The sequence below is a fragment of the Eleutherodactylus coqui genome, chromosome 13, assembly GCF_035609145.1.
Source record: "Eleutherodactylus coqui strain aEleCoq1 chromosome 13, aEleCoq1.hap1, whole genome shotgun sequence".
Lineage (NCBI taxonomy): Eukaryota > Metazoa > Chordata > Amphibia > Anura > Eleutherodactylidae > Eleutherodactylus > Eleutherodactylus coqui.
This window is the reverse complement of record NC_089849.1, coordinates 45,407,822-45,429,874: the sequence shown is the minus strand read 5'-3', so window position 1 is coordinate 45,429,874 and position 22,053 is coordinate 45,407,822. Positions and strand designations below refer to the sequence as shown.

Below are 22,053 nucleotides of genomic sequence, written 5' to 3'. Positions count from 1 at the left end.
TGGGGGAAATATGGATATTATAGTTTGTTGGGGAATAGAATGTCTGTTCTTTATATTTAAAGTTTGAAGTTTAATGAGTAGTGGTGTTAGAGTGTATCTGTATACATTTACTTATATTCTATGTACTACTAACCTATACAAATTAAATGGCTGGAAACTTCCCCTAACGCTTTGAGGTGATTTCTAATCTGTCAACCTGGATTAGGGGGACCTGGTGGCACCCAAATCCCCTGTGTGAAGTTAGTTCCACCTTTTTATTGTACCTTCAAGCACATTTAGCAGTGCAGGAAAAAGTTTTCTCCACTTTGTGATTATTACATTTTCTGTGACCGAGATCATTTGGCCCTGGGTATATCCATTGCTGCTCTCCCTGCTATCTAACATCTGACAGGATTATGTACTTGTGACGAATATTAAAAGGCTAACCTAGAACATAGGTTTTTGGGTACCTGCCATCCAACAGGCTCCACGTCAAGTGAATCCAATTATACCTAATTTACATTTTATTGCAGAGTCATTGAATTCCTCCTTGGAGCGCAGACACATCTACATATTCATATTGACTTCTATGGGAGAGTATTGTGGGCATGCTCTGTCAGCTGTGGAGAGCTCATTGTGTAGTTGGGGGGAGGAGGTGAGCTGTGACCATCTCTTAGTTTGAATGGTGAATCCAGTGTTATCCATATAGTTACCTTTCGTTGTAATCCAGCCTGTGATGATAATGAGATGACTGCTGAAAAGTTTTCTTTAAAGAACTGGGAGTGTCAACCTATTGTTAGGCTTAGTGGTCAGTGTGAAAACATCATAACATCAAAAATCTGAAAACCATCTCAACATTTCCTAAATATTTTTAACATACTGTAAATACAAGATCTATACAATAGATCATTTTCTGACTATACAACTGCCTTTAACTGGAATATATGAATATGTGGATGGCAGATATTTATCGATTCAAAGAGAAGTCTGCCAATGTTTCAGCTCAACAATGCAAAGCTTTTTTCAGGTATCTGCAAATAAGGGAGATGGAATAAAACCTCTACAGTGCCACCTATTGGAAAGCAGCATTCCTTCAAGCCAAAATCAGACTTTTTATACAAGCCTTGTAACAATGACTGGGAATTGTTACAAGGCTTGTATAAAAACTCTGACTTTAGCTTGAAGGAATGCTGCCTTCCAATAGGTGGCATTGTAGAGGTTTTATTCTATCTCCCTTATTTGCATATTACCCAGAGGAGCGTGAATGGCCATTTGAGTCTCCTCACTTACCATCTAGGTGCTCTCCCTAAGGAGAAAAGATAGCGTTTCTGAACCCCATCTCCGGTATGTGTCCATACTCTTTGAAACAGAGGGACATACAGATTGGGAGGTGGGAGACACAATCCGGGGGGCTGGACCCAGCTCCTGCATGGCTATCATCGTTTTTTTTGTCGACATATACACGCACAGACACTAAGGCCTCATGTCCTGGCTCTGGCCAGACCGATTTAATGGAGGTTTGAGTTTGGAAGTAGGCCCTAGGTATCATAGTAGCCCAAAGGCACAGTGGGAAACTCTAATATTATTCATACTCTGACATGAGTGCAAATGAACTTTAACCCTTTCCAATCCACTGTCTGACAGCTGAAGACATTACGATTTAAGGCTGTACAGCGCCGATGTTGGAAGATGGCCGTCTGGGTTCTCTTACTGTATATTGCCAGCCTCTCTGCTGTCAGAGCCTATCCAACGTGTCACCTCATGCAGTAGTGGCTTTAGCCAGCATATAGCGCCGTTGTATAACAGCAGAAAAAGAGTAAGCCCCCTAGGAAAACCAGGATACAAATTGGATTGGAAAGGGTTGATAAAACAAACTGGACAAACCAGTTATAACCAACACCCATTTCAGGCAGGAAAGAAGTCAGAGTCTTTCAATCAAGTTTTTACCCAGTTGTGTTCAATCTGAAATACTTTACCTGTTTATCTGGCATTATGAGTCCAGCTAACCAGTTCTCATAATCAGTCTCTTACCCAGGTACCAGGACAATCGTTTGCAGTTGCAGTGTATCTCTCTGATATTGTCAAGCAACTGAGAGGGGAAGGAAGGGAGAAAGAAGTCTCTTTTGAAGCTTCTGAAAATAGCTTGGACTTGATCCAACAAGGTCTGCTCCCGTGAGGAGCTCACGCCCATAGGGCTGGTTCTGTTCACCTTAGTTTCTCAGACAACAGGGAGTATCCCTTGCTCCTCTCTGCAGCGTAGCTGCCCAGATGCTGCCACTTTCTGTCTCTTCTGAAAGACACTCCTCATTCCTGCCCCTCTTAAAGGCACAGAGGTGTACAAATCATACATTACAAATAAATGGAGCTCATGAATACCTAATAAACAATATAACAGTAAAAGCAACCAGACCCCCTAACGCACAAACGACAACCAACTGCTAAACCATAGCATAAAGGGCAATGTTGTACTTGCCACATTTTAAAAAACTTTTTTAAATTTAATTCAGCTAATTTGGCTCATTGGGAACCGCTTAGTTTGTCTTCCCTAAGGGTCTCCTGTGTAAACCTGGTCTTGTTTCTAAGCCATCTAGATTCTGTAGCTTCTATAGCCTCTTCTGCTGTTGCTCAATGTGAGCGGGCAGTTTTATTACTTTCCTTGAATGGATTATATATGCAGTAAACTCAATTTCATGCCATAAACATAGAAGGAAATGTTAAATGTTTGTTTTCAATCTTTCAATTTAACTAAATTAAAACATGTATTGTGCTCAAATGAATACTTGTGGATTGCCCCATATTATCTAAGTAAATTATCATTAGACATGTATAGGCTTAAAGAGGATATGTTACAAATGTTGTGCATAATGATGCTTATGTTAAATACAGCTGGAGGTAATGGAGAGCGCTTCTCCAATTCATATAGGTGGACGTTTGCATAAAATATTCAAGCAATTAAAGTGTAGTAATTATAGTTAACGTTTAATAAGCATCTAAAGTGAATCTAGAAGTCTTCGCTATGGCAGTGCTCTACAGCAGGTCCCGGATTTCCAGGCTAAACCTGGCTATAAACCCAACACATTCTGATTAAAATAAAAATAACCTGATATAAGAGAACCAGTTGTGACAAAATGTCTCCTAAATTATGAAAAAAGACACTGCAATCTGATGACCTTGAGGAAACCCCCTTAAGGTGGCCATACACATACATGCATATAGGGGGCCTCCTGGCTCTCCTGTGGCAACAGAGATCAGGCGAGATAAGTATCAGGCAGTTGAATTTGAATGACCTTTTGTTTTTGTTCTTTGAGAGATAAGCTGCTGCCAGAGGTGTCTGGCAGCAGCTTGTTTTCCTCTCTACATGTGGAATACATGCATGCTAAGACCAGCGTGCAGGTGTATGGGGGTGTCCGCTATCTTTTGTGTGTGGGTAGCCCACGTAAGGCCTCATGCTGTAGGAGGCTGTACAGCGGCTTACAGAGTCCTTGCAGCTCTGTATGCACAGTGTGTTGCTCTACGTTGGGACAAATTATGGTGTTATACTCCCTAATTCATATGAACTTATTTGCGCAGCCTATTACGCGCAAAAAATTTGCACGCACAATACTCAGTGAATAGAGCTCATTAATTTCAATAGGTTCGTTACATAAGCATATTTTGTGCGCACATTTTGTATGCTCCAAAATATGCAGCATGCTCTCTTTTCCTGTGCATTTGTTCAGGGCAAGAGCACACGTTGAACTAATTGCCCATTTCAATGAATGGGAGCAAGGTTGCATGCATGTTTGTGAACGCAAAAAGTACAATAAAACATGCGTGTGCAAATACACAACGCCCACTGCGAAAATGGGCACGTAAATATGCTTGTGCCCGTGTGACACTGGCCTTAGAAACATAGGACATAGAGCACTAGACTATTTCTTTCGATATTCCAAGTGCTGCAGCCCTTTACTTCCTCCCTGCTGATCTCAGATGCAAATAGAATGGGGATGTAAAGCTACAATAACTTGTATATCTAATCCAAACAAGATGTCTGTAGAGATACCTGCTAACTAATAAAGTCCTGTGATTAGAGTTGTATTAAGAATGTTTCACAGAAGCAGTCTTTTTTTCTAGTTTCCTCGCTCTTTCTCTTTTGCCTTCTTTCTCTCTCTTCACTTTTTGCTCCCTCTACCTCTCATTTGCTCTCTTTTCTTTTTCTCTAGTTCTTTTCTTTCAGTTTCTCCTGTCTCTCTCACTTTTTTACTTTTTTTCTTTTGCTCTTAGTATCTTATTTTCACTTTTTCTGTTTTTTTTTTCATTTCTGTTTTTCTTTTATTCTGTTTTTCTTGCTCCTTTTCTTTCTCTTTATTCTTTTTTTCTCTCACTTTCTTCCTTCCCTATTTTCTCTTTTTTTCTCTTTCTTTTCTCTCCTCTTTTCTTTCTCTTCCTCTTTTCTCTCCCTTTTTCCTTTTTTCTCCCTTCTCCCTTTTTCCTTTTTTCTCACTTTTTCTTTTTCTCTCCATTTTTCTTTTTCTCTCCTTTTTTCTTTTTATCTTTTCTCCCCCCCCCCCCCCCTTTTTTTTCTTTTCTCTTTCTCCTTTCCTCAAAAAGGTACTGGTCATGAGGTGTCTTGCTTCCTTCTAATTTCTAATGTCTGCTATCAGCTGATGGCTATCTGAAGTAATAGCTAACATGACTGAAAACAGGATGTGCGGGGAGGTGATGACTTATTCTGCCCTACTTAAGTCAATGAAAAGAGGTGCAGGAGGAGTGAGCAAGACTCACACAAAGGTGTTACTGATAATGATGAGTTATTTACTGTGTTACAGCTATTTGACTCCCATCTACACTGCTCAGTACGTCTCTACTTTCCTCCCTGATAAAAATTATTCCTCCTGTACCCACATGGCAGCTAATTTTAAAAAGTCAGATGGACTTTAATAATAATCACCTTTTGCACACCATTTTACATAATAGAATTATTATATAGATATGTTGGATTACATGTGTTGAATTGATCCAGAGTTGCAGTATGTATTGTTATCCATAGCTGTGTTCACATTACTGGAGGTCTCAGAGCTAAAGTTTCCTAGCATTCCCTGCTGATTTACAGGGGTTATGCCAAGATGGGTTTCTCTGTGTGTGTGTGTGTGTGTGTGTGTGTGTGTGTATGTATGTACGTATGTGTATATATATATATATATATATATATATATATAGTTATATATATATATATATATATATATAGTTATATATATATATATATATATATAGTTATATATATATATATATATATATAGTTATATATATATATATATATATATATATATATATATATATAGTTATATATATATATATATATATATATATAGTTATATATATATATATATATATATATATAGTTATATATATATATATATATATATATATAGTTATATATATATATATATATATATATATAGTTATATATATATATATATATATATATATATATATAGTTATATATATATATATATATATATAGTGGGGTCTGTCAGAGCGTCTTTCATTTTGGCAGATTTTCTCCCATCCTGTTATTACAGGACAGCCATTCATGGGAATGTCTGTCCTGTTATACTCCACTTCCCTTGCAGTGGATGCAATGTCAGACTGGCCATGGCTTCCCCCGGCAAAATCAGCTGTTTGCTGCTGGAGAGGAGGATTTGGAGTGTTCACATTCTCAAAGGGATTATGCATCTTGGCGCAATCCCTTTAAGGTCTGTGCTAATATTCCTCTACTGATTTGCACTTTGGTAAATGTAGTCTTTACATGAGTTACAGTGCAGTAAGCTGATATACTAGAAACTACAGTAACTTTTTGCAACTTGCATATATGAGCTAAACAAAATGTAAGGGATGCGTCTGACAACAAGCTGTTGACTGGCTTCATTAACGACCCACAGTTCTGGAGTCTGCTATAGCTGCAAGAGCTAGAACTTTAGATACCATCAAATCTTTATAGATCGCACTGAAAACTTTCAAGCGTGGTCTTTGCTTACATATTCCAAGCAGGAGAGTGTCCACAACAGATGAGAGCGCTGCTTCTGCATTTATTGGAAGTCCGGCTGTATCTCTGGCTTAGTGCAAGATAACTGGTGCAATGTACTTGATGATATATAAAATGGTGGCCGTCCCCTTAATATATACAGTGTTATTTAAAGGCAATGTTTAGTAAGAGCTTTATTTTTGGAAGTTTTTATTTGTCAGTACAAAGCTAACTTGAATGGACACTTGGCCTATACTCACAGCACCTCTGTTTTGAGTGCCATTTCTGTGCAGTAATTTTGAAATTAAAATGAAAATGTCATGCTTTTTTGGTAAACTGGTTAAACACCTGGTATGCAAAGCATAAAGGCCCCAACCTGATGCATTTCCAACTCTGTTTGAGTTCTTCATTATAATGAAGGACTCAAACTGAGTTGGAAATACATCAACTTGGTATTTTTATGGTCTGCATATCATGAGCTTTTAAACCAGTTTAACAACAAGGCATGAAGTATTTGATTTCCTTTTCGTGCTGGAATCTACCATTGTCATGGCAAATCCTTACCAGGAAATAGAAATGAGTGAGTATACTCGCTAAGGCACATTACTCGAGCGAGTAGTGCCTTAGCCGAGTATCTCCCCGCTCGTCTCTAAAGATTCGGGGGCCGGCGGGGGGCGGGGTGCGGCAGGGGAGAGCGGGGAGGAACGGAAGGGAGATCTCGCTCTCCCTCTCTCCCCCCCGCAACTCACCTGTCACCCGTGCTGGCCTCCGAATCTTTAGAGACGAGTGGGGAGATACTCGGCTAAGGCACTACTAGCTCGAGTAATGTGCCTTAGCGAGTATACTCACTCATCTCTACCAGGAAACCAACCCAGCGTTCACTCCTTCTTGCATTGATTGCTGAAGTGTGTGCATCCTCTCATACAAATAGTGGTAAGATGATCTGATATTTTTCTTACCTATTAATGATTTATCTGTCCATCTACAGAATTATCTAACCCCCCCCCCAAAAAAAAACAAAAAAAAACCCACACTTTGGAATGCAGTACAATTCCCGATGAAAGGGAGCAGACATTTTCTAGCCTGTGATCCCACCACAGAACACTCCATTCAAATTCTTTCCAATCTAAAATTGCTGATAACAGTAACCAATAGTAAGGGAAATACACGGTCATACCAAAAGTATTTGGACCCCTACCCAACAGTAGAATGGATCGTGTCTTATTAGCATGTCATGTGTCCTAGGCCATGCTACTTAAGATGCAGACCCTTGGAGGTATCAGCCATAATTTTTGATGAGAATTATACAATATTGGATAAACAGTTAATGATCACTGCAAACAATCCATCCATCACGAAGCAGAACGCATCGGCCCATCTACAGCGGTGGAAGCAGCACCATTATGGACTGTTAAGCAATGGAAGAACATTCTATGGGGCGGCTCATCATGCTATTCCACCTGCAGTTCATATGGAGGTACCCGGGTGTGGAGGAGGCCTGGGGAATGCCTTTTGAGTGTGTTGTGCCAACAGTTAAGTACGGTGGAAGTTCTGTTATGGTCTGGGGAAATTTTACATGCCATGGTCTCTGTCTGTTGGTTGTAGTGGTAAGAACCATGAACGTGGAGGTTTACCCTGACATTCTAGACAAAGTGCTGTCAACAATGTGGCAATACTCTAAGAATGGTCAGCAATACTTCCAACAAAACAGTCCTTGTCACAAATCTAACGCTGTTTTATGTTGGACTGAGGATATGGATGTTTCACAACATTTGAAGGATGAATGGAGGGAAATACCAGCTGAAGTGTAGAAAGTATGCCACTGAAAATATCTAATGAGGGGCAATAGAGCCCCACTAAGTAATAACATTTGGAAATAAAAACTACTTCTGATTCTTGCTCAGGAGTCCAAATCCTTTTGGTAGGACAGACTTATAGTTTAGTATCCCTGTCTGGAATACGGTCACATCATTTGTTACACGGGAACAGGTGCGTCAGCATACTCCATCTAGATGGAGAGTCCCTTTAAATCAAGTCAGTACCAGCTCTCCTAGTGAGCTGTATTAAATGATTGGAGATGAAGTCATTCTATATTCTTAATCCGAAAAGACTGCGGACCCCATTATTTGCCCAGGGGGGGGGGGGGGGGGGGATAATCTGTGCCGATAGTCTAGGAACAGACAATCTCGCTTATGAAAAGTTTCAACCAAAGCTTCAAACTTTCCCTTTGAAAAATGACCAGTTTGTTTCAGCGCTCAGAGAATGTTATTAAAATGCTAATTTAAAAGAAAAAAAGAGTTAAATATCTAGCAGTGGCGCAGTCTAATTGCAAGCATAATGAGCTCTGGAGTGCCCCTGACACACAGAACATAAACAGCCAGTAAACAGATCATTAGTACTCACATTCATTTATTGTGCCGACCTTAACATGACCCCGGAGCGGGGAGGGTGAGAAGCAGGTGGATCTGACTGTGACACCCCTCTAGGGGATGCAGGAAATGAAGCTAGAAGCTGTTACCATAGATACACGTGTGCAGATGAGGTAACACGCCAACAGGCTGCAGCCTCGGCTGGCGGCTTCTATCTGTCACCCTCTCCATATTAGGATTAAATTATTCCCAGATACAGGAATGCGGCGCCTTCATATCTTAAACCCTCAAAAAAAAAAGAAACGGGGGTGAAAAAAAAGAAGAGAGGTGGGGAGGGGGATGTCCAGTCGGACCGTGCAAAGTCACCTTGTGGAGGGTGGCAGAGAGTAGAAGAAGCCTCCTGTCAATGCCCCAGCCGGTGCCATGAGATGGAAGGCAGCACAGTATCTATCCCCTGTAGCAGCAGATCACACAGCAAAGCTAATTAACAAAAAATACAAATTACGACACCCTTCACTTCCACCCATCTGGTAACGAGAAAGCTTAATCAGGAGCTGTGCGCGCTCGGCAGCAGTTCTGCGGAGGGCCAAGAAGACGAGACTTGGATATTTCTCTAATAAATAGAAATTATCCACGTCTCCCTGTCCCCCTCCCTGTGCACTTTACATGAACCTGTGATACGCCAGCAATAGCCCTTCCAGCGTGCGGCTGATGTGATTTAGGAGAATATTAAAGGCAATGTGGAGATTGGAGGCGCCGCTCTCTCAGGGAGAGCTGCAGAAATGCGCAGCACAGATGGGTTGAGCAGATTAAACGTTTCCTTCACATTGTTTCCAAATTGTGCTGCGGTGCCTGAGGGAGTGAGTGCGGTCAGAGCAGTGCGCACTTTATGGAGTCGGTATTAATGTCTGCATTTCATAGGCCTATCGTATTAGCAAAGCAGGTGAGGGTCAGAGTTAGATGAAGGTTGCATTTAGCGGCTTTCGCCTAGCTAGCATATTCCTTTTTGCGGTATTACTCACGTATAACGATTACTTACGGAGAAACCATATCGCAATCGGGGGTATCAGTAATGATTTATACATCTCATTTCCAATTTGACGTATGGATGCGACCTTCTATACCGGTTCGAACCCCGTTTGTGTGGCAGCCGCGAACTAGTTAAGTCACTTTTGTGATCGGTGAGAAAAAAAAAAATAAAAAAATCTTTTGGGTTTTGCCCATTTTTTTATTACCAGCTGCTCGGTCGCAGTATCTCTTCATTGTTTTATTTGCATTATTATTTCTTAGGCCAAACGGAGCAGTTAGCGCTAGACGTGCCGAGCGCCGAACCCCCCCCAGAGAGGGTTTTAGCTGCCGCGCATAGTTAATATCGGCTTGGCCGTGCCAGTTGACAGCAGCTGGATTGTGAGATCTCCCTCATCCGGCAGTGTTGTCTCTATGACAAAGCTATAATTCGCCGTCACTGACATGAGAACACCTCACTTCTTGCCTGCATTATAAAGGAAGCTGAGGGAGAGATGGATCACTGTCATCACATGGCGGGAGAACAGACAGAGGCTGCATATTGTAATTTATTCATTTCCAAACAATAATGTATGACAGACAGGCACTAATACTGGCAATAAGCAATCATAAACCAATAACGGAGATTGATTAGACACCCAGGACATACATCAAGCTCTCAATGATCTGGTGCTACAGACAGATTTACGTCCGTCTTGCCTCTGAGCCATCCTCTTGCATCTGGGCGCGTATCGCACGGCTATTACTATTCTTTTTTAGCCTTTTCTTCCCGTCTCATAAGATAACGCTTCAGGCAGATTCTTTTTTTTTTTTTCGGGGGGTTGCCCTGTCCCAAACAATGATGCCCTCTGTCGGATACCCTTTAGGGATGAGGTGGGGGAAATCTCCGTGCTCGGGCGAGCATGAGGCGTTCGGATCCTGAGCACAGCACATTCGAGACTGGCTGTGCCAGCATACTCTTCCTTTTAATAGTTTAATAAAAATTAGCATAATTAACAAACATCTGTATAATCCAGAGCGGTGTAATTTGGCAGAGAGAACGGGAGTTTAGATGTTATTGCTGGGAGTTTAATGTTCTTTTAATTCTTTTTGGCACACTGCAGTGAGAGAAATGTTTGGTGCGGATGGTTGTGTGCCGGATTTAATTAGTACGTAGCTTTTGATTGTGTGCGATTCCGAGGCCCTGAGTGGCTCAGGCAGTGGGACTGGTTTTTATGACGCCTTCCTGTCCTGTGCCGGCAGGCGGGAAACTGGGAGCTGACATAGCAGACTGAAAGAGGGGTTTGGATATTCCAGCCAGGAGCGTACAAGGGACACCTTCCCTATTCACTCCTGTAATCAACGTAGCGGCGCAGGCTGTCAGCTGCGGCATAATGAAGCCATCAGCCTGCCCAGGGCTTACTTAATGGTTGACATAGTCTTGTCCTTGCAGCTCGTCTTATGAATCTTGCTTGCACTTTATAGCATCCGTTACATATATACTCTTAAGGGCCTTCTGCACGGCACAATTATCCCGCCAATACTCTCTTAGGTCGAGTGTTGTTGCTCGATAATTGTTAGATGTGAACGCATGCGGTGACCAAACCATCAGCAATAGATAGTTAGATCGTCGCTGATTGGCTCTGTCATGCGGACCTAAATATCATTGTTTATATAAAAGGGCTTTCCACAGACAAACGGGTGTCGTAACTATGTGCTGACTAGAAAGGAGGACTGCCTAGGGGTGATCAAAAGTACGGTAATTGACCAATTATTGTTAAGTGTAAATGCGTGTCAAGCCAACGACATACAGTCACCACTTCACTGCTCGTCGCATGCTTGTTCCAATTTATCTCGCAGTGTTAAAGGGCCTTTACAGATGTTTTCTCCTGTAATGAAAGTTTCACATAATAACAATAGATTTCTAAGGGCTCCTCGCACGGGCGTATGTTACCAGCGTATTACGTGCCGTACATAACAAATACGCATGTACATGCATGTTTGCTGCGGATGTTAAATCTCCTTAACCTATATTGATGTGTATTACATGCCAAAATAGGGCATGCTGATTTTTTTTTTTTTTCACGGGTGTGAAAAAAAACCGCAGGGGGGCATGCCCAATAGAAATCAATGTGCTTTCAGCATTGCGCATTATGTGTTAAACCCGTGTGAGTGAGCGCTTATGGATGTAGCCATTTTTTCAGTTCTTGTTGATATGAATGCAATTTAAATGTTTTACCGACAGCAAGACAGAAATCTAAGAGGGACATTTATGAGGAGAGAAGGGAGAAAACTTTTGCAGCTTTTCATCCTCCTGCGCCAACTCCGCCACTTTTCTAAATGTGGGCAGTGCTTATTGAAGGGGAGCGTAACCGCCCCAGAACAACAGATTTTTGTATGAGTTACATTATAAACCGGTGTAAATTATGCCAAAAATGTCCGCCTTGTTGGGACTGTGAAGACGCACGAAGCGATTCATACACGAAGAGATGTGCGCCTCTACATATAGTAAGCACACTACGTTCGAGGAAATTGTCCAAGCCCGACGCAAGAAGGGTTAGTAAATTTCCCCCCTAATGGCTAATACCATTGTGAGTTGTGGGCCTTTTACATGGGACTACAGTTGTGCACTTAAGAGCGTGACAGTCGCCCCAACAGTTATCGCTCCTGCGCTCTCACAGAAGATAATCGTTCAGTGAATAGAGCCGGAGCGCAGCGGTAATTTAGTGCAGCCACTGGCCTCCTAAAAAAAGCTCACAAGAGGACTACCATACATTAAATAGGGCCTGCCATGTCCTCATGAACCAAGAAAACACATTATTTAATATCTCATTAGGGGGTTATGCCAGGTTATAAAGTTATACCCTATCCACAGAATAAGAGATAACTTTATGATTGTAGGGGTCTCACTGCTGGGACCTCCGCCAATCCCAAAAGTGGTGGCTCGAACGCTCATGAAGTGAATGGAGCGGAGGCACAATGCCGCTCTATTCACTTCAGTAACAGCATCAGAGTTCAAGCTTGTTGGCAATCTCTGGCACTGTCATTGAATGGAGTATCGGCACACCTGCACAAACTCCATTCATTCATTCACAGACCAACCGGACCCCTGTTCTCAGGATCAGTGGGTGTCCTAGCGGTTGGACCCCCACTGATCATAAAGTTGTCCCCTATCCACAGGGTACGGGGTAACCTTATAAAGTGGCACAACCCCTTTAAATTTCAAAGAGTGTCTGAAATGTCTGACGTGAAGGTTTGAAAATGAGGCGTAAGGACAAGTTCGACGCACACAATAAGCGGTCATAGGATGCTGCTCATGCTGAACTCATGAACTTGAAGATTTGAAGATGCAGATTAGGATAGAAATGCAAAAATATATGCTGCAACTCAAGACATGAAGGGGGAAATGTTCATGAAGTTAGAGTTTTGCATAACTGAGAAGACTATATACTGATGGATGTAAAGACTGCTCTTCCCAGCATGGAATACTTGGCAGTTTCTTCTTAGAAGCCAGCAGAATTGCAGATGCAGCTCTGGACCTTAAGGGATCATTCATGAGGGCATATTTAGTTTTGGTCCTTGGCCCTTTCTCTGCCTATTCCCTGCATATCTCGACCTGGTTGCGGGTTTCACTGCATGTGTATTCTCTACGTTTTTTAACATGCACAAAAAAAATGGAACCAGGGGTCAATGTCTTCATGCGTAAATATTCACCGTTTATGCAGTCCCATTGACTTCAATGGGCTATTTCAGTCTGTAATACGGACCAGAATAGGAACTGCTGCGTTTTTATCACGTATGTAAATACGTGCAGGTCTGAATGTTGTTAATAGCCGTTCAGTTGTTCACGACTCTCGGCAACCCTAAAGGCGAGCTCCCTCCATGTTGTTTGGTTTTACACTGCTTCTTTCAGTTGTGTGATATCCATGCCAGTATCCGCTCTGACAGTATCAGCCATCGTGTTCTTTGGCGGCCGGGTCTTCTTTTGCCACTGATCTGTCCAAGCATTGTAGATTTTTCTAGAGACTCTGCTCACATTACATGGCCAAAATCCGTGAGTCTGAGTCCGGACATCTTCCCTATCAGTGATATATCGGGCCCTTTACAATTCAGGACTTCTCTGTTTGTTACTCTCGTCGTCCAGGACATATGCAGCAGACAAGTCTGAATACTTCAATGCAATTAAATGGGGTTTCAGCGCTGCATATTACACGCCTAAAAAATGTGTGCGTAATCCACTGCATAATTACACCCATGTGAATGAGCTCTTAGGCAGTCTTCACACATGTCGAAAATGCTGCGGAATTTCCAATGCAGGATTCGCTACGAAAATTCTGCAGTATTCATAGTACAAGCTATGTGAGATTTCAGAAATCCCCATTCACATGGTGCGGAAATGTCTGCCACACGTCTACGCATGTCTATTCATGCTGCCGCGTTCTACCCTTGATATACAGTAGTGCAAATCCAGAGTATTTCTGAAAAAAAGTGCTTGGCTAAATATGCAATATTTTAGATGCTGACTTGGCTTCTGCATACTTGCTGCTGGTTATAGGCTTTGAAGAGCCTGCAGCAAACACACTGGATGTGAAGATACTCTAATATAGCTTGTATTAAAGATCAGTGATGAATGCAAAGTATTTACAAAGCTTCTTAATTTCCTACATAGATCAATTCTAGGGAATGGCGCTGAGATGTGGACGCACCCTTCAACTTCTAAGATAGCTTACTTTTTGGTGTGGTCTTGGTCTGTATATGGTTATGATTATACAGCACATGGGTTTAGTTACTGATTCTTAGGCTGGCCATACACATTGGATGTACATTGGCTGAACCCACCAATTTCAGCGGGCAGGTCTTGTGTATGAGCAGCTTTAACAGAGGTGGCTGACTCTATGTAGTTATTCACTCTTATCTATGTATGATCCAATTATCCACAACCTTCATCTCTTATCTGCCTGGTAACATCCCTCATCACTTCTCGGCCCCTGGGTGTGCCAGCTTGTTGTCTTGAAAAATGTTAATTGCCTCAGCCCTTAACCTTTCGCCGTCTTCCAGTGAAGTCCTGTACACACTTATTTCCTTTTCACTCTCTTCATCATAATTAAACTTCACAAGGTGGAAAAGTCTCCAACTATTATTTCCTTCTCACAGTCAAGATGTAATTAAATAGATGATCGTGTACTCCGATAAATCCGGCGCTCCAGCCAAGACTCTGTATATATAAAAGGGGGGAAGCACTCCAGATTGTCAACGCACAGTTGCATCTATTGATTCACCAATGTTTCAGCTCCTATTTGTCTTTGGGCATTGGATATCCAGCTTTTACCATGCTGTTGTCTTTAGGTGCTGATTACTTTATCTGCAGCTCCCACTAGCAGGCGCTTACTGCATATTGTTAGGGTGCGTTTACACTGGCAAGAAAATCGTGAGGTGCGAGAGTGAGTGAAAATGCAGAATTATGAAGCCAATGATTTTCAATGGTTTCATTCCCATCTGCAATGTTGTATGAAAAAAAAATTGCTGCATGTTCTGTCTTTTTGCGATATCGCCCATTGGTTTCAATGGGGCTGGCACCAGCAGTGCCAGACCTATCGAAAGCAGTGGGAGAACTCTGCGATCCTCTGCTGCGCCTGTGACAGCCGCGGCAGTGCATCCCTTCAGACACAGCAGGGGTGAAGGGATTCCCCGCCGTGATACGAGGCTGTTTTCACACGAAAATGCCTCACAAAACCCGGGGTTTCACATGGATTGTGAGGGTGATATCGCCCTCGTCAGTGTGAAGGAGCCCTTATTGAGTGCAATGCATAAGACCATATGACAGAAGCTCCCTCTAGTGTTGTTTAAAGGTAGACAATATTTTATTATTTAAAGGGAATCTATTAGTCACATGTTCCCCCATCTACTAAATGTAGATAGGGAAATGTACGCAAACCGAACTATAGCTGATCTTTTATGGTCCAGACCATAGACCTCATTTAGCAAATTACAGCCCTCAAGGCATTCATCTTAGGGGTGAAGTGTGCATTTTAACCCCACAGTGTTTCATAGACTTCATTAGAATTGGGCACTGAAAATGAAATATTACATTTAACAATATGTGCAAATTAAATGTTTCCAATATGTAGTTTTAGTTCAAAATTAAATTTTTTTCACATGAAATATAGGAAAAAAAGCAACCTGGGATTTGTTGCACAAGATCTCCCAAGTACGGCAATGCCCAACAGGTTGTCGTAAACTGCTATTGGAGCGCAATGCAAAGCTTAGAAGAATGTGGAAGCGCGATTTGGCTTTTAAAATGCAGATTTTGCTGGAATGGTTTTCAGGCGTGATGTTGCATTAACCGAGCCCCTCAGGTACCACTACAGTGGAAACTCCTGGGAAGTAAACCCATTTTGGTAACTATAACCCTCAAGGCATTTATCAAGAAGTGTAGTGAGCATTTTGTGCTTACAGGTGTTTTCCAAAAATTAAAGGGGTTTTCCAGGACATAAAAAGTGAAAGGGGCATAAAATGAAAAATTTTATACTGTCAGCTCTCCGTCCAGTGAAGCATGGTGGAGAGCAGTACAATATTGAGTGTCTGCAGGCAGCAGTGAAATATGGTTGAGCGCAGTACAATAATGAGTGTCTGCAGGCAGCATTGAAGCATGGTAGAGAGCAGTACAATAATAAGTGTCTGCAGGTAGCAGTGAAGCATGGGGGAGAGCGGTACAATAATGTGTCTGCAGGCAACAGTGAAGCATGGTGGAGAGCTGTGCAATAATAAGTGTCTGCAGGCAACAGTGAAGCATCGTGGAGAGCTGTGCAATAATGAGTGTCTGCAGGCAACAGTGAAGCATGGTGGAGAGTGGTACAATAATGAGTGTCTGCAGACAATTGTGAAGCATTGTGGAGAGCAGTACAATAATGAGTGTCTGCAGGCAGCAGTGAAGCATGGTGGAGGGCGGTACAATAATGAGTGTCTGCAGGCAACCGTGAAGCATGGGGGAGAGCGGTACAATAATGTGTCTGCAGGCAACAGTGAAGCATGGTGGAGAGGTGTGCAATAATGAGTGTCTGCAGGCAGCAGTGAAGCATGGTGGAGGGCGGTACAATAATGAGTGTCTGCAGGCAACCGTGAAGCATGGGGGAGAGCGGTACAATAATGTGTCTGCAGGCAACAGTGAAGCATGGTGGAGAGGTGTGCAATAATGAGTGTCTGCAGGCAGCAGTGAAGCATGGTGGAGAGCTGTACAATAATGAGTGTCTGCAGGTAGCAGTGAAGCATGGTGGAGAGTGGTACAATAATGAGTGTCTGCAGGCAGCATGGTGGAGGTTCCTTGCAAGTTTGGGGCTGCATTTTAGCAAACGGAGTTGGAGATGGTCAGGATTAATGATGTCCTCAGTGTTGAGAAATACAGTCAATCCAAATGTATGCTGCAGCAGTGCAACCCCAAACATACAGCCAATGTCACTAAGAACTATGTACAGTGTAATGAAGAACAAGGATTCCTGGAAGTGATGACATGGCCTCACAGAGTCCTGATCATACATCCATCATCCAGTCTGTCTGGGATTACCTGAAGAGACAGACTGGATGAAGGGTTTGAGCAAGCCGACATCCACAAAAGATCTGTGCTTAGTTCTCGAAGATGTTTGGAACATCCTTCCTGCCGAGTTCTTTCAAAAACTATGTGCAAGTGTACCAAGAAGAATTGATGCTGTTTCTAAGGCAAAGGCTAGTTCCGGACGGGTGATCGCAATTTTGCCGCAGCAAAATCACGTCTTTGTTCCCGAGATTTTTGAGCCCCAGATATGCCTTTTTTTTAAAGAATACTCTTGCATTGCATTGTTGCCGCCTGCAATAAAATTGTGCAATTTTTTTTTTATCGTGAGAGTCAATGGGACTTTCTAATGTAGAAATCGCATTGCATGGCAACGCAAGTTTGTGCGTTGCAATGTCACAAAAAGGAGGCCCCATTGAGAAACATGGGAGATTTTTTTTGAAATTGCACATTGCAGAAAGATAGAGCACGCCGCGATTTTTTGTTTTCTCAACATTGCTTCAGTGAAAACATTGCAGATGGGAAGAAAACCATTGAAAATCATTGGTTTCATAATTCTGCATTTTTTTCTCACACACATTGTGCAAAAATCATGCGACTTCTATCGTCCGTGTAAAACCACCCAAAGGCCGGTTACCAGATATTGATTTCTCTTTTGTTCATTAACGTAACAGTTTTCTACTTTTTTTGGTCAAATAAAAAATGCAAGCACTTCTATTTTATCTTAGCAATCATCTGGAGCAAAGAAGTGCACAATGCAATGCTGCTCTGGCTAGCCTACATCAGACATGTTTGTTGGCATACTCTTCAGGGAGCGGGCGGCTATCATTTGACTGTGGCTCCTTCTCTCTTCCTGGCACTGAACAGATTGCAGTGCGCCTCATGGTAGACGCACAAGAGCGCCTGCTGGTGGCTGCTCACCTGCATTTTTCTTGGTAGGGAGTGGAGAAGCTGCAGGGACAGTACTAATGGGGCGCTGTGGAGCTGGCAATGCAAGCTGTAAAGTTTGAGGTTTATTTTAAGCAATTTGCTATCTAGGCACAACTACTAAACTGCTATGGCTGGTACCGGACTGCGGGGCAGTGCCTGACCACCATCATCATTAAACCCGCTTGGTATGCGGGAGAGGGGAAAAACAATGTGCATGTTCGGCCACATCACTCTGGAGTGTCAAACACGACTACAGGATTCTTATTCTCTCTCTTCAATGGTATTTCCCTCGCCCTCCTGGGTCCATTGCTCCTTTATTTAACACTCCAGAGCAGAGGAAAGCATCTGACCAAGCATCCATATGGCTATCCCTCTGCTGAACAGGAAGCCCCAATCAGAGATGTGGACCCTAGAGATGGAACAACACTCTAAATGTCTCTTGGGAGAGTCTTTGTGCTAGACCCAGCAATTGGGAAGATGGAATAATGCCTCTACAGCGCCACCTATTAGAAGGCAGCATTCCTGAAAGTCAATGTCAGACCTTTTTATAGGCCTTTGTAACAAGACTGAGAATATAAGTCAGAGTCTTCTCCAGAAGAAAAAGACCACTATATGCAGTTTGCTGATTTGGGTTTTTTTGCCTCCCATCAGTGTACAGTAGATTGCTGGGTGAGAGGTTTCTAAGGCCATGCATGTTCGTTATACCAATGCGAGGATGGAACAATGTCTCTACAGCGCCCCCTATTAGAGGGTACATGCTTATCTTTTCATTCTGCAGACGGCTTTGGCTTATATACCCAGTCAATATTATTATTCCCACAAGCCTGTTAAAAAGTCAGACATTGACTTGCAGGAATGCTGCCTGCTAATAGGTGGCGCTGTAGAGGCATTGTTCCATCACCCCAATTGTAACCATCGCCTTCTAGGCTTTCTCACACCTACTAATTGATTTTGTACACAAGCGCAGTCTAATAGTTGTGCCCAAGAGTCTCAGGTGCAACTCACATTGGCCATTCCATCCGTGTGCTGTCCCGTATGCAGGACACCGCACGTTGATTTGTGCTATTCTCATCTGAAAATTGGACAAAAATAGGTTATTTGCGTAACCTGTTAAACTGTTGCTATTCCCAACCGATTTTTTTGTTCTGAAAATTGGATGGAAAACACATCCATGTGCAAATGGCCTAGGGACAAAATTTTACCTCTTCACACCTAGCAATGCCTTGGCCCGGCTCACGCAGAAATGCAGTCCTAAGACCTGAAGGTTGTGTGAGTTCAATCCCCGTCTGGTTCAGGTAGTCGGCTCAAGGTTAACTCAGCCTTCCATCATTCTGAGGTCGGTAAAATGAGTACCCAGCTTGGTGGGGGTAATAAATAAATTACTTGAAAGTGCAAATAATATATATTTTTATTTATATACTAAGAATGAGTTTTATCAGAATACCCCTTTAAAGCGACCCAACGGTCCTGGTGAAACAAAGATGGCCGAACTGTTCCTCTGACTATCAATGCATACTATACACAGTGTACAAGACACTACATGCTGCTCTAACTGGTCAGTGCTGCTCCCATAGACAGCACTGGTTAATTAAAGCAGGTGTAGTGACTAATGATGCATCAGGTAGTTGGAGAAGCTGATGCGGCCATCTTTGTTTCTCTAAGTCCAGAGGGTCGCTTTAAGTCATCAATATAAGGCAATTCTACATAGACTTTGCTTAGTTGTATTTTTATTTCTTCAGCTAATTCCTGTGTTTTATTTCAGGAATACAATGCTTACGGCTGGTGGGTTGGAGAGCTGGATGGAATGATTGGTATCGTACCTAAGGAGTATCTACAAGCCGCCTTTGACCTGCGATGAACTGAGGTGCAGCCCGTCTAAATGAAAGAGAAACTGCTTATGCGGTTAAACCTTGTGACAGAAGTATGTAAGCTTAAAGGCCGGCCCAAATAAAAGATTGCTTCTAGAACCGAAGGCATCTGCTTTCTCATAGACAGGTCTTGAAAGTCACGCTGGTGGCCACTAGATGGCAAACTTTGAGTGTGTTACAAGAAACTACATTCAGAGAGATTTCATGCCCGTCAGTGGACAGCCTGGCATTCTGCATTCCTGCTTGTGCCAAACTATCAATACTAGTAAACATATCTGTGCAGAATTATTGTCTGCCCTCCCTGTGCTAAAATGTAGTTATTATATATTATCTGATTAAATCCCCACCCGTACTTCACATTCAACTCACATGACTGAACTGACAAATTAGGCAAAATCCTGATTGGGGACAGTGTGGGAGTAGTCACATGTCCTGTGCCAGGATTAGTAAATATGCCCCAGTGACTCCCCACACTGGATGATGAGCTCGCACATTCCGCTTTACGCTCACTATGGAAGTTCTGAGCCTCGTATCAAAGACCGAGGGGTCACAACACAAACTTACATTCAGAGACAAAGTCATTGTGGGCAAGTCAGTTTTCAAGCTGCAGATGGTACAGGAACCCTCCGCCGAGGGAGAGCAGCAATAATACCCATGTTGGCTCTTCCCAAGGGTGTCACATGCAGAAAGAATGTAGTGCTGAGCATGTTGGCAGGCCGTCTCATCATGGGCGATGTACCAAAAAGCAAAACAGCAGCTGTGGAGACTGACATCTGAAGCATGACAGAAGTATTCAGAGCCACTATCTGATTTAAGGGAGGAGCAGGAGACAGCTGCGGATGGCGGCAGGCATTTTGTACATGTGGCACACTGGGATTATGTGATTGAATTGGCCCACAGTAGAATACAGCATGACCTCTTTATTCAAAACTTCTCTTCTAAAAGGGTTATCCACCCAATTAATATTTTTATAAATCACTAATCTAATGTGAAAAAACAAAGTTAGTGTCCCTTGATGAATCCTGGGCTGCTCTGCTGCCACCTAGGTCAGCCGCTGTTCACCTGGCTCCAGCAGTGACTATGGCATGCTGTGTAACTGCTGCAGCCAATCACTGGCCTCAGTAGGGTTGACACATCACCAGAGAGAAGTGATTGGCTCAGAGGTCGCAGGAGACCCAGAAAGCATTAGCATGGGACTAGTATGATAAACATGACGCCTTGTGTAAGACTTTTATAAAACAAAGGGAGGCGACACAGATTAGATAGTGAGGGTGATCAATAAGTGGAACATGTCACCACGAGAGGTGGAGAGTTCTCCTTCAATGGAAGTGTTCAAACAAAGGCTGGACAGACATCTGTCTGGGATGATTTAGTGATCCTGCACTGAGCAGGGGCTCGGACCAGATGACCCTGGAGGTCCCTTCCAACTTTACCAATCTATGACTCTAAAAACATTATATTTGCCTGAACAGCCACTTTTATTTTGACTTTTAAATAGAAACTTTGTACTATAAAAAAATCTTTCTTGCTCCTGGCTCTGAGATGTAGCCCATTTAAGTTAAATATATGGTCCTTTATTCAGATCCACAAGGTTAGAGGAGTGAAATTAAATAAACTAAAGTATATATAGTAAACTAGCTGAATAACTAAAATGTAAATCAGATACCGTAATGCTTAAATCTTAGAATCTTCTTAAAGATAAAAACTTTGAGCAAGTTCTTCAGGGTGATAAGAGAGCAGCATTGGAGGCATGTAAAGATGTTGTGCATGGCTGCCTGGGAGATCGAAGGGTTGACGTACATTGAGATTGTGACAAACTTCTAGAAAAGCCCCATCGATCAGGTTGCAACATGTCACTCAAAATCCATCTCCTACATTGTCACCTGGACTTCTTCCCTGACAACTGCGGCGCCGTGAGTGACGGAGAGCGATCCCATCGGGATATATCGAAAATGGAACTGAAGTATCAGAAAACATGGAAGCTTCTCTGCTTGCGGACTACTGTTGGACAGTGACAAGAGGCGCCCCAGAAAGGAGTACAAGTGACTCGCAAAGAGAACCCGTTCACGTGATTGAGCCCTTTTATTTGAAGTTAGTGTCTCTATAAAATCAGAGTTAGGCCTACTAAACAAAATATAATCTCATTCATTTTCCTTGACCCAAAATTAGGGTAGTTTAGTTATTTTGAGAAGAGAAAGAACTTCAAAGCGTATTTTAATTTGAGATCAGTATATCCAAAAACCAGAGCTAATTAACAAAATCGAATATCCTATTTGTGTTTCTAGACCCAAAATTAGGGTGGTTTGAAATTTTCCTTTCTCAGAATAGTTCAAGCACATTTTTGTGGTCCAG

At 42.5% G+C, this 22,053-nt stretch overlaps 1 protein-coding gene across 3 annotated transcripts in view; it reads left to right on the top strand.

The window, feature by feature from the left end:
* The window catches only part of SKAP1 (src kinase associated phosphoprotein 1), a 341,919-nt gene extending 322,117 nt beyond the window's left edge, over window positions 1–19,802 (top strand). For all 3 annotated transcript variants that reach the window (XM_066586770.1, XM_066586769.1, XM_066586771.1), the window contains one exon: window positions 19,596–19,802. In XM_066586770.1, coding sequence (XP_066442867.1) covers window positions 19,596–19,691 — 96 coding nt within the window. In that variant the 3' untranslated portion in view covers window positions 19,692–19,802. The remainder of the gene's footprint in view (window positions 1–19,595) is intronic.
* The last annotated feature ends 2,251 nt before the right edge of the window (window positions 19,803–22,053 follow it).